Source organism: Cloeon dipterum, chromosome 3 (assembly GCF_949628265.1).
Source record: "Cloeon dipterum chromosome 3, ieCloDipt1.1, whole genome shotgun sequence".
Lineage (NCBI taxonomy): Eukaryota > Metazoa > Arthropoda > Insecta > Ephemeroptera > Baetidae > Cloeon > Cloeon dipterum.
Window position 1 is genome coordinate 12229897 of NC_088788.1, and position 18624 is coordinate 12248520.

General features: G+C 44.7%; 4 protein-coding genes across 7 annotated transcripts in view; 1 reads left to right on the top strand and 3 right to left on the bottom strand.

Moving 5' to 3' along the window:
• Positions 1-1426: 1426 nt before the first annotated feature.
• On the bottom strand, positions 1427-2968 carry LOC135940580 (trypsin-1-like). Its single transcript, XM_065485520.1, has 7 exons — positions 2770-2968; positions 2625-2710; positions 2476-2564; positions 2270-2411; positions 2100-2213; positions 1684-1827; positions 1427-1625 (listed from the first exon to the last, which is right to left on the bottom strand). The coding sequence occupies exons 1-7, from the start codon at positions 2930-2932 to the stop codon at positions 1479-1481; spliced, it is 885 nt and encodes a 294-aa protein (XP_065341592.1). The 5' UTR covers positions 2933-2968; the 3' UTR covers positions 1427-1478.
• Positions 2969-9454: 6486 nt separating this feature from the next.
• Positions 9455-11246, bottom strand: LOC135938269 (probable dimethyladenosine transferase). Its single transcript, XM_065481850.1, has 6 exons — positions 11081-11246; positions 10566-10752; positions 10107-10410; positions 9827-10048; positions 9658-9764; positions 9455-9593 (listed from the first exon to the last, which is right to left on the bottom strand). The coding sequence occupies exons 1-6, from the start codon at positions 11136-11138 to the stop codon at positions 9551-9553; spliced, it is 921 nt and encodes a 306-aa protein (XP_065337922.1). The 5' UTR covers positions 11139-11246; the 3' UTR covers positions 9455-9550.
• A 71-nt stretch (positions 11247-11317) lies between these two features.
• LOC135938267 (ecto-NOX disulfide-thiol exchanger 2) lies at positions 11318-18264 on the top strand. Of its 2 annotated transcripts, XM_065481841.1 has the most exons (11): positions 11318-11459; positions 11721-11781; positions 11841-11996; positions 12445-12915; positions 13663-13788; positions 13975-14237; positions 14797-14980; positions 15353-15459; positions 16846-17151; positions 17465-17681; positions 17739-18264. In XM_065481841.1, the coding sequence occupies exons 2-11, from the start codon at positions 11778-11780 to the stop codon at positions 17948-17950; spliced, it is 2046 nt and encodes a 681-aa protein (XP_065337913.1). In that variant the 5' UTR covers positions 11318-11459; positions 11721-11777; the 3' UTR covers positions 17951-18264. The 2 variants fall into 2 exon arrangements, with proteins under 2 accessions (XP_065337913.1, XP_065337914.1); XM_065481842.1 differs by lacking the exon at positions 13663-13788.
• The window catches only part of klar (klarsicht), a 61852-nt gene continuing 61159 nt past the window's right edge, over positions 17932-18624 (bottom strand). For all 3 annotated transcript variants that reach the window (XR_010574645.1, XR_010574644.1, XM_065481838.1), the window contains one exon: positions 17932-18594. Coding sequence is in view for 1 of the 3 variants with exons in the window: in XM_065481838.1 (XP_065337910.1) it covers positions 18578-18594 (17 nt within the window). In the remaining 2 variants the exon portion in view is untranslated. The remainder of the gene's footprint in view (positions 18595-18624) is intronic.

The window sequence follows — 18624 nt, forward strand, 5'->3', positions numbered from 1 at the left end:
TTCCGTTGCCGTCGTCTAAGTCAACACTGCCAACATAGACCTCAAATCTAAAGGGATCATCTCTCTCCCTAAAAAAAACAACTTAATATTTTGAGGGGCATAAATCTTGACCCAAATTACAAATAAACGCAGTGTCCTGCAGTCATAGCGTAGTATTCAGTCACTATTGTGGCACCGCAGAGATGAGAGCGAAACCAAAGAAGGGAAGCCTAGTATTGTGCTCATATTTAATATTATTTGATAAAATTTAATAGGTTTCTCGCCTATGACGGGTATTTTCCCTGCGGGGCGTCAGTGCCGTTCGCAATTCTGTCATCTCCAACGGCGATTTCGAACTTGTTTGGCAGTGCTTAAGTTTCAAAGTTAGCAAAATATTTTCATAAATATATCTTTCCGAAAATGGCCAACGCGAGAGCCAAGAAGTAGATTACGCGAATCATAGTGAAATGGTACTGCACTAAATTCCTTCAATAATTTATATAGGTTTCTGTGCTCGTACCACGCGTTATCACTGATTGATTAAATGAATCGTTTGCGGAAAATAATTGAGACAGTAAATGCACCAAAAGTAAATAAGGACAATTAGGTCGCCACTTGAGTCAGTCACAAGTTATAATGACGAATTTAAAACCGATTACTTGCTTTGGAATACCAGACTATGGGTGTTCTAGTTGCCTACTCCAGTCATGTCTTACTCAATATTTATTTAGTACAATTAAAAGTTTGGGATGAAAGGTGGCCCTTTTTACAATTTAGTGCCTAAATTTGTAATATACATTGGTGTTCTCACGTATCATGAAAATTCGTATATTTTTTTGATCAAGGGCAAGTTGCATGATCCAATCTATTTACTTAATGTACCAATCCAATTTTTTTATTAAATTATTGTTTATCAATATTCAAGTACACAATACCGATATGATTTTTAAAGACATAGTTTCTGTGCTGATAAATATTTGCTAATCAATGTCGTTGGTGATAATTTTCAATCAAACATTCTGCATTTGCTTGTTATCTCTTTCAAAATCATGTAATTGGATCGTGACGGGGACTAAAAATCGTCAAGTGTATTTTTGTCACTGCTTAGGATAATCTTGTTTGACTCGTACAGAACAATAAAATTCCCTTGAATTCACTCTGAGGCAAACCATTTTGAGACTCCAAAACAGAGGAAATTTTTTTAAAAACCACTACTATATGTTTCCAAAAATAGTTTTAATTAACGCAGGTGCAATTCGCTTACCTCTTAGCAAATAGATTTAAGTGCAGGGAATAATGGGATCAATTATTAACTGTATGTAGCTATAAAAAGCTCTATCTTCATTCAATTAACAATTATCAATAAATGCTTTAACCATTAAGTTAAGCCCTTAGTAATCCTTTAATCGCGTCTTTGATGGGAAATGATTTGCATTGTTTCACTCAATTTTTATCACACATTTAAATTTATTGATCACATTTTGAGAGAGTTACAAATCTTAAACTGCGTTAGCGGCAATCCAGTCAATGTAGTAAGAAACCTGGGTGTAGACTCCCGGGTAGGGCGCAATGGTGCAGGGCTTGACAGACCAAGACACGATTCCAACCTGCTGACCGTTGACAAACAGAGGACCACCAGAGTCACCCTAAAGTAAAATTTTATTTTGAGACGTTCTTGATATTTTTTAAACTGTCGGCACTTACGCTGCACTGTCCCTTGCCACCCTCGGGCACTCCGGCGCAGATGTTGGATTCGTGAGGGGGATTGTCATGGATCGCCTGGCAATCGACGTCGGACACAACAAAAATGTCGACCTCTTGCAAGAACTGCATCACGTCACCACCGGTCTGATAAAAATCAAATTAAATTGTTAGGGAAAGGGCAACTTCAAGATTTTCTCTATTTATTAGTTTGCGCTAGTGCGCCTCCCGGCCCGTTGAGCTATTTGAGCATTTCGAGTCACTATAAATTAACCACCTTTCGCCATCTCTGACAGTTGGGTCCCCGAACTGCTCAAATATCTCCCATTGCTTTGAAACTTCTGAGTGTCTTATCAGTGCTGGCCAACGGGCTAGTTAAAAGAATTTTTTTGTTTCACCAATTTATGTTATAAACTCACGTAAGGATATCCCCATCCGATGACGGTTGCTGAAGTGCCTCCATCACTTTCCTGGAGCTGCTCAGGCAGGCTCACTGGCTGAATGTTTTCATCAAAAGTGAGGGGGGTAGCCAGCTGTAAAATAATTAGCTGTTGAAGGCACCATCAGTCAGAATCAAAGTCAAACGAACCCTGATCAGGGCGATATCGTCAATGTAGTTGTTAAAAGGATTGTATCCCTCGTGGACTTTGAATTCAGCGGCGTTAATGGCCACTCCGTTGCCTTCCAAGTCAACACTGCCAGCGTAGATGGTGTAGAGGTCAGGGGTGTCGCTGGAAATTTTAATAATTGCGAGACTTAATAAATGGCCAGGATTACAAAATTCCCCCAAATTACCCATCGACGCAGTGGGCAGCAGTCAAAATGTAGTTTTCATTCACGATGCTGCCTCCGCAGGAGTGAGAGCCAAACCATTGAAGGGAAATCTAGTTGCACGTTTTTATTTCAACACATATTACGATATATATCTCAAATGTGTTTCTCACCTGTGAAGGGTATTTTCCCTGGGGGGCATCAGTGCCGTTCACAATTCTGTGATCTCCGACGTTGATTTCGAACTTGTTTGGCAGAGCTTATAAGAGCAAAAAGTTAGCGAAAACTAGAGATAAAAATATTTTTGAATTGTCTCACCCAAAGTTGCGACCGCGAGGGCCAAGAAGCAGATTGCGCGGATCATCGTGAAATGGTACTGCACTAGATGTCTGCAAGAATTTATATAGGTATCTGGGTTTGTACCACGCGTTATCTTAGATTGATTAAATGAGAAAAAATCGTTTGCGAAACAGCTAAACATAAAGAGGCACGAGGGAACAAAGAACACTCACATTCGGTCGGTTCAAAAGAAATAAAGTCAAAAGTATATCGGGAATTTGAAATCTGAGAATTTTTAACGTGCTTTTGGATTACTAGATTTTGTACTAATTACTTATTTACCAACTAAAGTCAGGTCATATTTTGAAACATTACAAGTAACAAATTAACGAAGTTAATGGCGTCTTTATTAAACAAGTTTTAAGAGCTAAAATTGTTCTACACATTTCAAATTTAAATTTGAAATTTTTTGCCCTTTTTGTCAACTCACGGTCAAGTCACCTGATCTAATCTACATCTTTAAGTGACAACCCAAACATTTTTTCCTTACGTATATGTATCAACGAGGATCGTTATCAACGCTCAAGTTGTCGGTCGAAGAATAACATTCTAAATTCTAAAAACAGATTTGTGCTGATAAAAATTTGCGTATGTTAAGTCTGTGACGTTTATGTTGATTTTTAAGTTACATATTCTATGCGGTAGATGCTTTTTCTTCATTAGAATATTGCAGGCTCTTGTTTTGTTTTCCCCTGAATCTATCATTAAAATTAAATGAGGCATTACTCAATCATGAAATAGAATTTAAGGGACATTAATCTCAATGCGTATTTGTAGTTATGCATAAAGTTAATATTGATTAACTTACACGGAAAAAATAATTGTCCTTTTTTTACTCTGCGATTTACATTAGTTTGAAAGTAGAGCACTGTGCGGTGTCAATTTTCATTACCATGGTAACCGCATTTTTTTAAATCAAAAACCACAACCGCACCACAACCGCATCGGTCTTGACCAAAACCGTAGTTACGGTAACCGCAAAATTACCGCAAAACCGCAATTTATTTAATGTTTTAGAACAAAATAGTTTTCTTTTGGCAAGGCTTAAATTTAATTATTTCTGCGTGCAACTCCATATCACGGGTTTTAACCATCATAATTGCAAAAACTTTTCACCGTTAGACTCGTCTTGACCTCCCCTGAGCAGCTGAAGGGTTTAGGGGATCTTACCGTCCACCCCTATACTTTAAACCCTTCGGAAATGAATAACATTTTATAGCTCTGGATAATTTTATTAATTTACATTTTATTAAAAACATTTTTTTTAGTTTTGGTTGAATGGACGGGGTGGTAATTCAGTAGGAATTTAGGATGATTTTAAATGTTTTGAAGCCAAGTCGATGCAAATGGAAGCAGGTTAATTTTTTTTATTAAAGTTGAAGCAATGGGGTTGAGAGGGGATGAGGGTAAGCTCCCCATAAACACTTGGACTGTTAGTGGAGGTCAAGGCGAGTCTAACGGTAGGAAATTTTTGCAATTCTGATTGTTGGAACCTGAGATTTGGAGGTTCAAAGAACCCAAAAAGTGGAAAAATGTAGTTTAAATTAAGTTATGAAATAACTTTTAAGATATCCTAAAAATTACACCATTCTGAAAAATTTGGCCCGGTTTTTAATTGCGGGCACACATTTAAGTGGCTCTTGATCCGATCAACTTGTCCACTAAAAGAAGCCCATTTATTCCATTTATGATGCATCAATAACGTTATAGTAGTTGATTGGCTTGATGACAACACTTAATTTATTCAAAGAAAGGAGATTTTTTTAAATTGTTGCTATATTATATATTATAAAAAGTGCCCTACCCGTCCCGCGCGACGCCCTACCCGTCCCGCGTGACGCAATACCCGTTACGCATAACGCCCTCCCCGTTACGCGAGACGCGTAACGCCCTACCCGTTATGCGTAACGCCCTCCCCGTTATGCGTAACGCCCTCCCCGTTATGCGTAACGCCCTACCTATTACGCGATACGCGTAACGCCCTCCCCGTTATGCGTAACGCCCTACCCGTTACGTGAGACGCGTAACGCCCTCCCCGTTATGCGTAACGCCCTCCCCGTTATGCGTAACGCCCTACCCGTTACGCGAGACGCGTAACGCCCTCCCCGTTATGCGTAACGCCCTCCCCGTTATGCGTAACGCCCTCCCCGTTATGCGTAGCGCCCTACCCGTTACGCGATACGCGTAACGCCCTCCCCGTTATGCGTAACGCCCTACCCGTTACGCGATACGCGTAACGCCCTCCCCGTTATGCGTAACGCCCTACCCGTTACGCGAGACGCGTAACGCCCTACCCGTTATGCGTAACGCCCTCCCCGTTATGCGTAACGCCCTACCCGTTACGCGAGACGCGTAACGCCCTACCCGTTATGCGTAACGCCCTACCCGTTACGCGAGACGCGTAACGCCCTCCCCGTTATGCGTAACGCCCTACCCGTTACGAGAGACGCGTAACGCCCTCCCCGTTATGCGTAACGCCCTACCCGTTACGCGAGACGCGTAACGCCCTCCCCGTTATGCGTAACGCCCTACCCGTTACGCGAGACGCGTAACGCCCTCCCCGTTACGCGAGACGCGTAACGCCCTCCCCGTTATGCGTAACGCCCTCCCCGTTATGCGTAACGCCCTACCCGTTATGCGTAACGCCCTACCCGTTACGCGAGACGCGTAACGCCCTCCCCGTTACGCGAGACGCGTAACGCCCTCCCCTTTATGCGTAACGCCCTCCCCGTTATGCGTAACGCCCTACCCGTTATGCGTAACGCCCTACCCGTTACGCGAGACGCGTAACGCCCTCCCCGTTATGCGTAACGCCCTAGCCGTTACGCGAGACGCGTAACGCCCTACCCGTTATGCGTAACGCCCTAGCCGTTACACGAGACGCGTAACGCCCTCCCCGTTATGCGTAACGCCCTACCCGTTACGCGAGACGCGTAACGCCCTCCCCGTTATGCGTAACGCCCTACCCGTTACGCGAGACGCGTAACGCCCTCCCCGTTATGCGTAACGCCCTCCCCGTTATGCGTAACGCCCTCCCCGTTATGCGTAACGCCCTACCCGTTATGCGTAACGCCCTACCCGTTACGCGAGACGCGTAACGCCCTCCCCGTTATGCGTAACGCCCTACCCGTTACGCGAGACGCGTAACGCCCTACCCGTTATGCGTAACGCCCTCCCCGTTACGCGAGACGCGTAACGCCCTCCCCGTTACGCGAGACGCGTAACGCCCTCCCCTTTATGCGTAACGCCCTCCCCGTTATGCGTAACGCCCTACCCGTTATGCGTAACGCCCTACCCGTTACGCGAGACGCGTAACGCCCTCCCCGTTATGCGTAACGCCCTAGCCGTTACGCGAGACGCGTAACGCCCTACCCGTTATGCGTAACGCCCTAGCCGTTACACGAGACGCGTAACGCCCTCCCCGTTATGCGTAACGCCCTCCCTGTTATGCGTAACGCCCTCCCCGTTATGCGTAACGCCCTACCCGTTACGCGATACGCGTAACGCCCTCCCCGTTATGCGTAACGCCCTAGCCGTTACGCGAGACGCGTAACGCCCTACCCGTTATGCGTAACGCCCTAGCCGTTACGCGAGACGCGTAACGCCCTCCCCGTTATGCGTAACGCCCTCCCCGTTATGCGTAACGCCCTACCCGTTACGCGAGACGCGTAACGCCCTACCCGTTATGCGTAACGCCCTCCCCGTTACGCGAGACGCGTAACGCCCTCCCCGTTATGCGTAACGCCCTACCCGTTACGCGAGACGCGTAACGCCCTCCCCGTTATGCGTAACGCCCTACCCGTTACGCGAGACGCGTAACGCCCTCCCCGTTATGCGTAACGCCCTACCCGTTACGCGAGACGCGTAACGCCCTACCCGTTATGCGTAACGCCCTACCCGTTATGCGTAACGCCCTACCCGTTACGCGAGACGCGTAACGCCCTCCCCGTTATGCGTAACGCCCTAGCCGTTACGCGAGACGCGTAACGCCCTACCCGTTATGCGTAACGCCCTAGCCGTTACACGAGACGCGTAACGCCCTCCCCGTTATGCGTAACGCCCTCCCTGTTATGCGTAACGCCCTCCCCGTTATGCGTAACGCCCTACCCGTTACGCGATACGCGTAACGCCCTACCCGTTATGCGTAACGCCCTAGCCGTTACATGAGACGCGTAACGCCCTCCCCGTTATGCGTAACGCCCTCCCTGTTATGCGTAACGCCCTCCCCGTTATGCGTAACGCCCTAGCCGTTACGCGAGACGCGTAACGCCCTACCCGTTATGCGTAACGCCCTAGCCGTTACGCGAGACGCGTAACGCCCTCCCCGTTATGCGTAACGCCCTCCCCGTTATGCGTAACGCCCTACCCGTTACGCGAGACACGTAACGCCCTCCCCGTTATGCGTAACGCCCTACCCGTTACGCGAGACGCGTAACGCCCTACCCGTTATGCGTAACGCCCTCCCCGTTACGCGAGACGCGTAACGCCCTCCCCGTTATGCGTAACGCCCTCCCCGTTACGCGAGACGCGTAACGCCCTCCCCGTTATGCGTAACTTTTACCCGTTACGCGATACGCGTAACGCCCTCCCCGTTATGCGTAACGCCCTACCCGTTACGCGAGACGCGTAACGCCCTACCCGTTATGCGTAACGCCCTCCCCGTTACGCGGGACGCGTAACGCCCTCCCCGTTATGCGTAACGCCCTACCCGTTACGCGAGACGCGTAACGCCCTCCCCGTTATGCGTAACGCCCTACCCGTTACGCGATACGCGTAACGCCCTCCCCGTTATGCGTAACGCCCTCCCCGTTATGCGTAACGCCCTAGCCGTTACGCGAGACGCGTAACGCCCTACCCGTTATGCGTAACGCCCTCCCCGTTATGCGTAACGCCCTCCCCGTTATGCGTAACGCCCTACCCGTTACGCGAGACGCGTAACGCCCTCCCCGTTTTGCGTAACGCCCTACCCATTACGCGAGATGCGTTACGGGAGACGCGTAACGCCCTCCCCGTTACGCGAGACGCGTAACGCCCTCCCCTTTATGCGTAACGCCCTCCCCGTTATGCGTAACGCCCTACCCGTTATGCGTAACGCCCTACCCGTTACGCGAGACGCGTAACGCCCTCCCCGTTATGCGTAACGCCCTAGCCGTTACGCGAGACGCGTAACGCCCTACTCGTTATGCGTAACGCCCTAGCCGTTACACGAGACGCGTAACGCCCTCCCCGTTATGCGTAACGCCCTCCCTGTTATGCGTAACGCCCTCCCCGTTATGCGTAACGCCCTACCCGTTACGCGATACGCGTAACGCCCTCCCCGTTATGCGTAACGCCCTAGCCGTTACGCGAGACGCGTAACGCCCTACCCGTTATGCGTAACGCCCTAGCCGTTACGCGAGACGCGTAACGCCCTACCCGTTACGCGAGACGCGTAACGCCCTCCCCGTTATGCGTAACGCCCTACCCGTTACGCGAGACGCGTAACGCCCTCCCCGTTATGCGTAACGCCCTACCCGTTACGCGATACGCGTAACGCCCTCCCCGTTATGCGTAACGCCCTCCCCGTTATGCGTAACGCCCTACCCGTTACGCGAGACGCGTAACGCCCTCCCCGTTATGCGTAACGCCCTACCCGTTACGCGAGACGCGTAACGCCCTCCCCGTTATGCGTAACGCCCTCCCCGTTATGCGTAACGCCATCCCCGTTATGCGTAACGCCATCCCCGTTATGCGTAACGCCCTTCTACCGCAACCGCAAAAATGAAACCGCAACCGCACCGCAACCGCAAAATTATAACCGCATCTGTGGTTGTTGTGGGCGGTTTGCAGTTTTTTAGTACCAAAACCGCAACCGCACAGTGCTCTATTTGAAAGTCACAACAGCAGACTATAATAACTGTGACTTGTATGAAACAACTGTCGAAAATTATTAAAAATCAATCATGATTAAATTTTCCAACATCATTTCCATGGAATTGTTTCTATTCAGACTTTTATTTTAAATGAAAATAAACAAAATCATATGTAAAATTTAAGTCCAAAATCCATTTATTACTGATATGCTACCTGCGCAGCAATTTATAAGTCACGTGTGTTTATCTTCCAGCCGCCGCGTGACACTCAATATTGCACATATGTATTTTCTTTTTTCAGCTAAACCACTAACATTGGGTTATTGTGTTAAATAATAGAGCAATTTGTTATTGCAAGGCGCAAAATATTAAAATTTTAGACGTCGTTAGCTGCGATCCATTCAGTGTAATGGAATACGTCAGTGTTAGACTCTGGTGCCATTCACGATATATTATGTGACCCCACCAAACGCGATGTCGTTGTTTATAGGCAGTGCTGAGAGAAACTAATATGCTCAACCCTTCGCTTACTTAAAGCGCTGAGTGTGAGAGCTAAAATGCAGGCTGTGCGAATCATTTTGGGAACGCAACCGCTAGAGTAAACGCGGCTATCTGATTTTGAACTCGTTTATGCGTAAACACCATAGTAAGTGTTTGATTGGTCAATAAATAGTTTTTAATAATTTGACCCTCATCCCTTAAGGGATTTCCTTTTATTTAATTGTTCAAGGATTGCGTTGCATTATCTAATCTTTGATTGGTGTCAATGATTTCGCAAGTCTTTGTAAAACAGTAAAGAGTGAATCATGGATGGGGTTTTCCATCCTCAAAAATTAAAACATACCCTTTTAGCATATATACATATCTTTTGCTTTTATTTATTAGAAAATTTATGTTTTTGCTTCCATCTATCCAAAGTAGATCCCCTCTTGATTAAATGCCAGCAAGAGCCTGAAAAATAAATTGCGTCAAATAAATAAATAAAGCAGTTTCCAGGGAACTGAAAAAAACTCACTGCATGAAATCATCTACATCCATTGTCCTCGCACGCTTTTCGGAAAATCCACTTTTGCCTAAAACATCCGCAATTTTTTTCTTCATGTCAAAGTCTTTTGGAACCTCCTGAAATACAGCATGAGTGAGAATTGAGAGTCCCTGCAAACAAATAATGTTAGAAAACATACCTTTTCATTGTGTGAGCAGTAGGTCATATAATTTTTGCTCAATGTGTCCAAAACAGAGTTCTGCTTGAAAAGTGAACTGAGGGTTTTGTTTTTCCTAACAAATGCAATCCTGGTCAGCCCATCCCACTGCTTGAAATCGATCGGTGGCGGTGGATTCCTCGGCTCCAGTCGCACAACACTGCTCTCAACCTTTGGCGGCGGCCTGAAGTTATTTTTCCCTACCTGCAAGGTCACATCATTATTGAAAGCTAATTTAAGTCTCATTTCACGGCATTATCACCTTCATGATAATATTGACTTTAGACAGTAGCTGCGTGTTGATGGACAGTCTGCAGTACAATTTTTCTCCGGGTTGGGCGACCAGTCGCTGCGCAAACTCCAACTGCACCATCAGGATGGCGCACCTGAAAAAAGGTCTGTGAAGCAGCAGTTTGAAGATGAGCGGCGAGGAGATCTGGTAGGGGATGTTGGCGACGCACAGATCGAAGAAGGGCAGCTCAGCTTTGATCACGTCGCCCACCTTGATTTCCAACTTCTGCTGCAGTGGCGTGCACTGCACTCGCTTCTGCAACTCTGCAACCAGCCTGAAAAGTTTGCAAATTAAGAGATAATGCTTGATAATTCTATACAAGAGAAACAAAGACGCAGAACTCGATTGAGTATGATAAATTGAGCATTAGGATCACACAGTAAAGGTTGAGATTTAATATATATTCAGCATTAGAATATAAAATCATACCGTGTGTCGATTTCGCATGCAACCACTTTGCGAGCCTTCTCTAAGAGCTTGACGGTCATGTTTCCTGTGCCAGGACCAATTTCAAGGACAGTGTCTGTGGGTCGGACGTCGGCCTTCTCCAACATGCTCACAATCACAAGTGGATTCTTCAATATGTGCTGACCAAGATCCTTGTTAAACATGATTCCTGAAGAAAAATTAGATAATTAATTCAAGATACTCAGTAAGCATTCACACACTTTTTGTGACTCAATTATTGGCTACTTAACAAAAGTTGTTTATCTTAGAATAAACGAAAATTTGGCACAGGAGTGCATATTATTGTTAATAGAGTCTGGGTTCTGGGGGCAACTTAAAATTGAGTCGCCACTATATGGAAAAGTTACAGTTCTCGCCGAGTAACAGTTATCGCCTTTCTATGTTATTAGTATAGGGACAGCAGATTTGATGTGTGTAAACGGTAAAGTCGGCGAGAACTGTAGCTTTTCCAAATTTCAATTTTTCAGTCGACAGACCTTGCTTGGGAGCCGATTCATGCTGTCGGCTTTTCTTTTCGGCTTTGACTTTCGGCATTTTGCTTCAGTTTCGACCAATAAAACAACTAAACCACGCTAGACAGCGATAGACGTGCACTCGACACACACGTGTTCAGGTGTTGTTATTGTTTTGCCAGATGAATGGGATTAGGGGGCGTTCCCTGGTCGGTCACGCTAATGCTGCCTCCTGTGGGGGTGTTTGTAAAGTCACTCACTTCGGGAAGAAATAGCCTGCTCGCACTCGCCATATTTTGCATCCGACGAAAATGAATCGATTTTAAGATTATTTACTTTATTCTGTCGGCTGAGTTTACTTCTGAAACGATGCGTGATTCTTAGTGCAAAGGCCACTTTACGGGTGAGTTAAATTTGTGCGCTAGAATCTGTCCGTGCTGTGAACAAAAACAGAGAATTTAATTTCATTTCACCCCCCTCATAAAGAACGGAAGGACAGATCGATTTCCTTGTGCAACCCATCCTGGGGGACATGTCGTGTTTTTGACACAGACACGATGCCATAAAAACACTTTGTTCCCCCTCTAGCAGAGCCTCTGAGAAAAATATTAATCGTGTAAATTCCATTAATTCGTTTGTGACAAAATATTATTTTTATTTTCAGGTTCTTGTAGCCTATTAGTGGAGACTGCATTCAAACAAACCCTCGTCGTCCACTATTATGAGTAAGACTGATTTATATTTTGCTAAAACTCGTTCATGCTGACATTTTTTCTTTTTTTAGACGGACCTCCTGCAGCCCCCATGATGAATGCTATGGGAATGCTGGCACCTCAACCTGGCCTCCTTGGCAACCAGCCACTGCCTGCCTTGGTAAATCCAGCAACGAATGACGCACCTTTGGAGTTTAACAAATCCAAAGCTGGCCTACCTCTGCAAGGTAATATATCTGAGGAAAATATATAGAATAATTGTTAACTTGCAGACATTTGTTGAGAATTTTTAAGAGAAAAACAATTGCTTGGTGGCCAACCATCTTTGTGGGAAATTTAGTAATCAAAATAGTATTCTGGTTAAACGGCTCAAATTTTTAAAGGACCTATCCTATCCTTGAATTGATTGTGAAAAATATGTTAAGCACACTAGAAGAAGAGGGCCTCTCCATTATTTTTTGTACTTTTCAGTCTCTGGTTGGTGTCACGATAAGATTGAATTTAAAGGGATATTTCTTAGTAGACCAATACAAATATTCAGAATAAATTTTCTTAAATAATTGTCAGTTAATTAAGTTTTAAGTCTGTTTTTCCTCAATAAATTGTCATATTTTACTTGCTTTGACTTCTCGTTTTCCACTGATTTTTAGGTAGAACTTAAAACTTTTGTTGCAGCTGGTGAGGGAGACGACCGTCGACCGCGCAGGAACGTGCAGCCGCCGCTGACAATGGCGGCAACGGGCGCTCAGCAGCAGCCGCCGGTGTGGGCGCCTGGAGGAATGATGGGTATGAGTTACCCACCGGCCATAATGGGGATGATGCCGATGGGCGACCCCGCGGGCATGATGGGCATGAGCCAGCCCCTGCCACAGCCGCTGCCGCAGGCCGGTGAGGCTGACGACTGCGGCCCCCAGTGGGGCGTGCCGCAGTACCCTGCTGTCATGAGCGGAATGATCCCACCTGCGTCGGCCGCTGCCGCAGCCGCCGCAGACGGCGTCCTGCCTGGTGGCGTCGTCAAGGAGATCGTCCACTGCAAGAGCTGCACCCTGTTCCCTCCCAACCCCAACGTGCCGCCGCCAACTACCAGGGAAATCCCGCCAGGCTGCAGGACTGTTTTTGTTGGAGGCTTGCCTGAGAATATTACAGGTGATTTGAGTCTTGGCAAGGGACATGTTAGGATTCTACGGCTTTACCAGAAGCGAATATATTGAATTTAAGCACTTTAATACTGAATAAACTACATTTTGTCACATTGCGGAAATTTTAAAATCATTGAGTTAGTGAGTATTGGAATGGAGCTATAGATGAGAAAAATCCTTATGGATGAGATTCAACTTATGGGTAGTTTAAGATATAGATATTGATTTAGATGTGGTAATATTTCATAGGTCGACTCTCTGTTTGAGAGGAAAAATTTAAACCACTCTAGATTTATTCTTCTAAAGTAAATCTACGCCGAGCCATCTAAATTTCTCATAATAACCTGCGTGTGTAAAACCTAATTTAGGGTTTGAAACAGTCACTAGGAAAGCTTAAATTAAATTGTTTAAAGTTAAACAGCTTTTATAAATTCTAACTTTTTATCTCTACAGCTTGATTTTAACAAAATAAAACAAGAAACGTTGTTTTACAAAATTAAAAAATGGCCCATCGATCATCTGTACCATAAGCAAACAAATATCTGCGAAAAATAACCGTTAAATCTATTTAGACGTATTTAGCTAATCTATCAGAGCTCTCCAGGTAATTTTAATTGAAAAATCTAAATAATCTCGATTAGTGAACGTCGCAGCAGGCTAGACAATTTCAATGACAGTGCTCCTTGTGAAAACGTTGAATCCTAAGATGTTTCTTGTGAAATTGCGATTGTCGGTTCTAATCTGGACGTTGTAGAGGAAATCATCCGGGAGGTGTTTGAGCGGTGCGGCGAAATCACAACTATTAGGGTTAGCAAGAAGAATTTTTGCCATATTAGATTCGAGCGTGAGCAGTATGTCGATAGAGCTATTTACTTGTCAGGTAATTTCTTCCGAAAACTTCTCTTCCTGTTTAGTTATCACTAACTGATTTTTTTTTTAATAATATGCTACTAAAATTAAGCAGAAATTTTTATTTTAATAATTTTACGAATCCTTTTTTTAAATAGTTTTTTCTTAAATTTATTCTAACCATGATCATAAAGGAAATATTAATTGTGCATTTCAGGCTATCGTATTAGAATAGGCAACCACACTGACCCACCGAACACTGGTCGATTGCACGTGGACTACGCTCAAGCCAGGGACGACCTGTATGAGTGGGAGTGCAGACAGCGACAGCTGCAGAGGGAGGCCAGACACAGAGAGCGGCTGGAGCAGGAGCGAATGCGGCCGCCGTCTCCGCCTCCCGTCGTTCACTACACGGAGCATGAATCACAAGTCATTGCTGAAAAGATTAAGGGGGAAGAATCTTTTGCCAAGGCTGTTCAGGTGATTTTGATTGAAATTTTCATCGCGTTTAAGGGCAACTATTGTTTTTTTAATGCCATTGGATAGTATTCCTAAGGTATTACTTGCAGTGTCAAGAAAATGGGAGATATTTAAGAGTTTTGGGGATTTATTGCTGGCTGCCCAATGTCAGAAATGGCAAAAGGTGGTTATTAAAGTGTCTTGAAATTCTAAATGCTCAAATAGCTCAACGGACTGTGTGCACGCGTTGCTCGTTTCCACATCTTTCCAAAATGTTTGGTGTTTCAATAAAATTCCTTGGTGCGGCGAGGCGAAAAGATTGCTACATTGGGCCAAAACCCCTCTGCAGCTTCTTGAGGCCCATATTTTACGCTCGGCGGTGTTATTAGGACCGGTGATCTCATAGCTTACGGGAAGTGCTGAACCAAGTTTTATAAAATTAAAATCTCAAAAGGATTTTTTGATGAATCCTTCATTGTTTGTTTTTCGCATAAATTGATTTTGACTAGACCTCTAGAAGGGCAGTTGATTGATTTACTATAGACAAATGAAGCTAACAACCAAAGTATTTGTGCGTCAGGTCGTCGTGACGTGGCTGGAGCGCGGTGACTGTTGCAAGAGGAACGCTAATCAGTTCTACTCGATGATCCAGTCAAGCAACTCGCACGTGCGGCGGCTGCTGACAGAGAAGATGCAGTACGAGGATGAGCTGAACCGGGCCAAGGAGCTGACCAAGCAGAGGATGCACGGCCTGTTGATGCAATGTGAGTGCCCTTTTTCGCTCTGCTTTTCTTTTTATCTGGACCACTCTAAGCAAAACACAGCACTTCGGGGCTGCATTCAGAGTCTCTTTCAAAACCCTGTCCAAAGGTTTCGAAGCCCGAATCTCTGTCCAAATAACATCCAATCTCAGAGAATCAATTCCCCAGAGTCGCAGATAGCGTGGACGGTAAGCTGGGAAATGCTCGGAATTGCAATCCAGGCGGCCGGAAATTCACAAGAAAAAAGAAAATAAATTATGCCTGGGACACTTTGGCCGTCCTGGCTGTGCAATTCCGTGCGCGGGGAGAGGGCCCGTCACCACCATTTAACTGAGCGAAATACCAAAATGAACGGTGCTTGTGTTTCCATCCAAGTCGGTCAGATCGAGCGAGTATTCGCGGCGGCCAGTCATCAGAAGGTTTGGGACCATTTCACCAAGGCCCAACGCAAGAACATTAGCATGTGGAAGAAACAGGCAGGGGTATGTAAATCCAGCCTCCATCTCTCATTCCATTGGCACACTCCTTGGCTAGCACAACCGACGACTAATCTGACACTCTCACACAAAAGATTCAAACTCTCCACTCACACCGACTCTCTTTCTTTCTCTTTATTCTACTCTCTTCTATCTCTTTCTCTGTCTCTTTCGCTACAATAATTCTGAGTAGCACCAAAGCGTGTCGTGTAATCGGAGCCGTGATGTGCCTGTTGTCCGACTAGTGTTGTGTTAACCAAGCCTCTGAGTTGATGATCATGTAAAACCAAACAAAAAATCTTAGCCTAGACTTGTTTGAAAGGTTTGTTTTGAAATAGTTTGTGTGAAATTCGAGCCACAAGCAGGTAAGTGCCTCGGCAGCACTCCTCCTCAGGTGGGTACACAGCGACAGTCTGTAGTGAGCGAGCATGTCGACAGTGTCCCTCTAGCTTGGGATGGCATCGCATCCGACTGGATTCCACCCAACTCGGCCAGTTCAATTCCCGCAAATTGTCAACGTTGTGTCGCCAATGGCGGCTGTTCAGTTGCAACTATTGAGTCTTGCCAAAGCTCTTAAATCAATACAAAATAATTGACTGAGTAGCTAGCACGATTTTCAAGGTTTTTCAGAACAGGAGCGACATTTTTTTTAAATGGTTTGCCGAAATTCTAATTTTTAGAATGCCTTTTTAATGTATTTTGAAGAGTTTTTACAAATTGTGAAGGAATGGTAAGTTCAAAAAAGATTTTCAGGTAACTCTAGAGATTTTATTTTCCTGTTTAACATCTAAATATTTTGCTGCTGGTCTAGTCTTTATTCCATAAATTTCTTTCCGTGTAAAATTGAGATTTTAAAATCTTGTATTTCATTTAATAATTATGTGTACAAAATCACTTTTTCATATTTACTACTTTAATTTAAATAAAAATAATGTTTTTTTGTTTAATAGAAACTGCGGAATTGCGTTACGTTATTTATTGACTCAAAATGGAATTATTTCATTTGAAAGCAAACATCAGCTTCTCTGATATGAAATTTTACAGTCGCGTTTTATAATTTTTACCTGCCAAATTTTCAAACCCATCTTCAGGTATAAAATAAAAAATTGCTCCTATTGCCTGGCTTGCTGCACATATTCGCATAAAAAAATACTAAAAAAATCTTAGCCTTGGTCAAAATAGTGCTAGCTCAAGGAATGATTGACCAGCTTTCGGGTCCGATTATTTCTCGGTCTCGAGATTCCATCCATCTGAAACGCTGAACACCCTCCATTTTTGTCTCACGCGGCTGTTAGGCTCGATTTGGCTGCCGAGTGAGAATTCAGTCCCTTTGTCCATCCCGAAATGTGACCACGGCTCTCGCACACACTGATTGTCTCGCGATTCCCGCAGGAGATCCGGAGCATGCAGCTGGAGGAGGCGGTGAACGAGCGCGCTGACGAGGAGATGGACGTCTCGGACTCGGACAACGACCAGGACGACATCGTCGTACTCAGCAGCAGCACCATCTGCAGCAGCAGGAAGAAACCGCGGCTGGACGAGGTGGCCAACCTCAAGGAGGAGAACGACAATCTTAAGTGCCAGCTCGAGGCCTACAAGAACGAGGTGGATCTCATTCGCGCCGATCTCAAGACCGATAACGAGCAACGTGACGCGCAGTTCAAGCTGCTGCAGCAGACCCTGCAGAGCACTCAGCAGGTGAGCCGTTATTGCGCTTTATTTTGATATTTTCCGTTGATTTTTATTGTATCAAAGCAGAAAGAAATACATACGCTGGTAATTTAATAAAATATGGGATGCGTGGATTTATTAGAGATGGACAGCTATTAAGGAAATATTGAGATAAAAATAAGTTCATTACCACAATAATAAAATTTGAGGATTTTTTTCATGACAGTTTTAATTTATATAAATTTTCTTTCAGAAATTTAAGCTTAATCAAGTTAAATTTTAACAAAAGTGAAAATTATATTCTTGTTGGTAATTTTTATAACATTAAAAACCTTTGCAGCAACTGTTAGACGCAAACAGAAAGCTCTCCGAGAAGGACAAGTTAGTCAAAGAGCTGGAAGTGAAACTTAGCCTTAATTGTGACCTGAAGTCGAGCTCGGACAGCGCCAAGGGTGACTCGAGCAGCGGACAGCAGTCGCCAGACGTGGACAGTGAGATTGTCCCTTTGTCAGACCTCAAGTCGTCGAGCATCAGCACGAACGACGCCAAACTGATCGGTGCGGCCTTAAATTCAGCAATCTCGCAATTTGGCTTGACCATTTTTTTATTCGCAGGGTTGATCTCCATGTTCCTGCACGTGCACCCGTTTGGCGCGGGCATTGACTACATCTGGTCGTACCTGCAGAAGGTGGAGCCGAACCTGCGCACCTCTGAGGTCGAGGCGCTGATGAACCGCTTCCCGTCTGTATTCAGGCAAGAACTGTCCGGAATCGGTGCTAACATGGAGCGAAAGTGGATTTTTGCCGGCTTCAACCGTGCGGACTGAAAATAGTGCAAACCGCGGCCACGCTGAATTAGCCATCTCTAATGCGCTCGATTTGAAACACTGACCGACGTCTACGTACTGAGTTTTAGAAAGATAATAATAAATAATACAAAAATATGAAGGTTTTGTGATCTGATCAGCTTAGGAGTCTGCCATATTTTCTCATCAGTATAGGCCCTAATCGATGGTCTCTATTGTGTTTACGCTGAGTGATTTATTACCTTCTCATTTACTTTATTTCAAGTTACCTTATGTTATTTAAATGCTTTGTATTCTTTACTCTATTATTAAAATGACAATTTATAAAACTAAAATTGCAGTGTTTTATTGGAATGTCATATTAACATGATATTGTTAGCTTGTCACAACTTTTAGAGTTACATAAAAGTAATACAAAAGTATTAAATTCCATCATTATAAAAATATTAATCTTTGTTTAAAAAGAGTAAATTATTATTGAAATGTGGTATAATGTCTATTGCGTTAGGACCTTTGATCAATGGAATTAACGATTTCTTTAAATATATATTATATTAATGCATTTATGTCTTGATGCCCTGGTGCTGCCGCTGTCTCTTCTTGGTCAATCTAGTCTGATGCTCCGTCTTGACTTCGTCGCTCTGATTGCTAATATTCGTGGGGATCTGCAGCCGACAAACAAAATTTTTATGTGA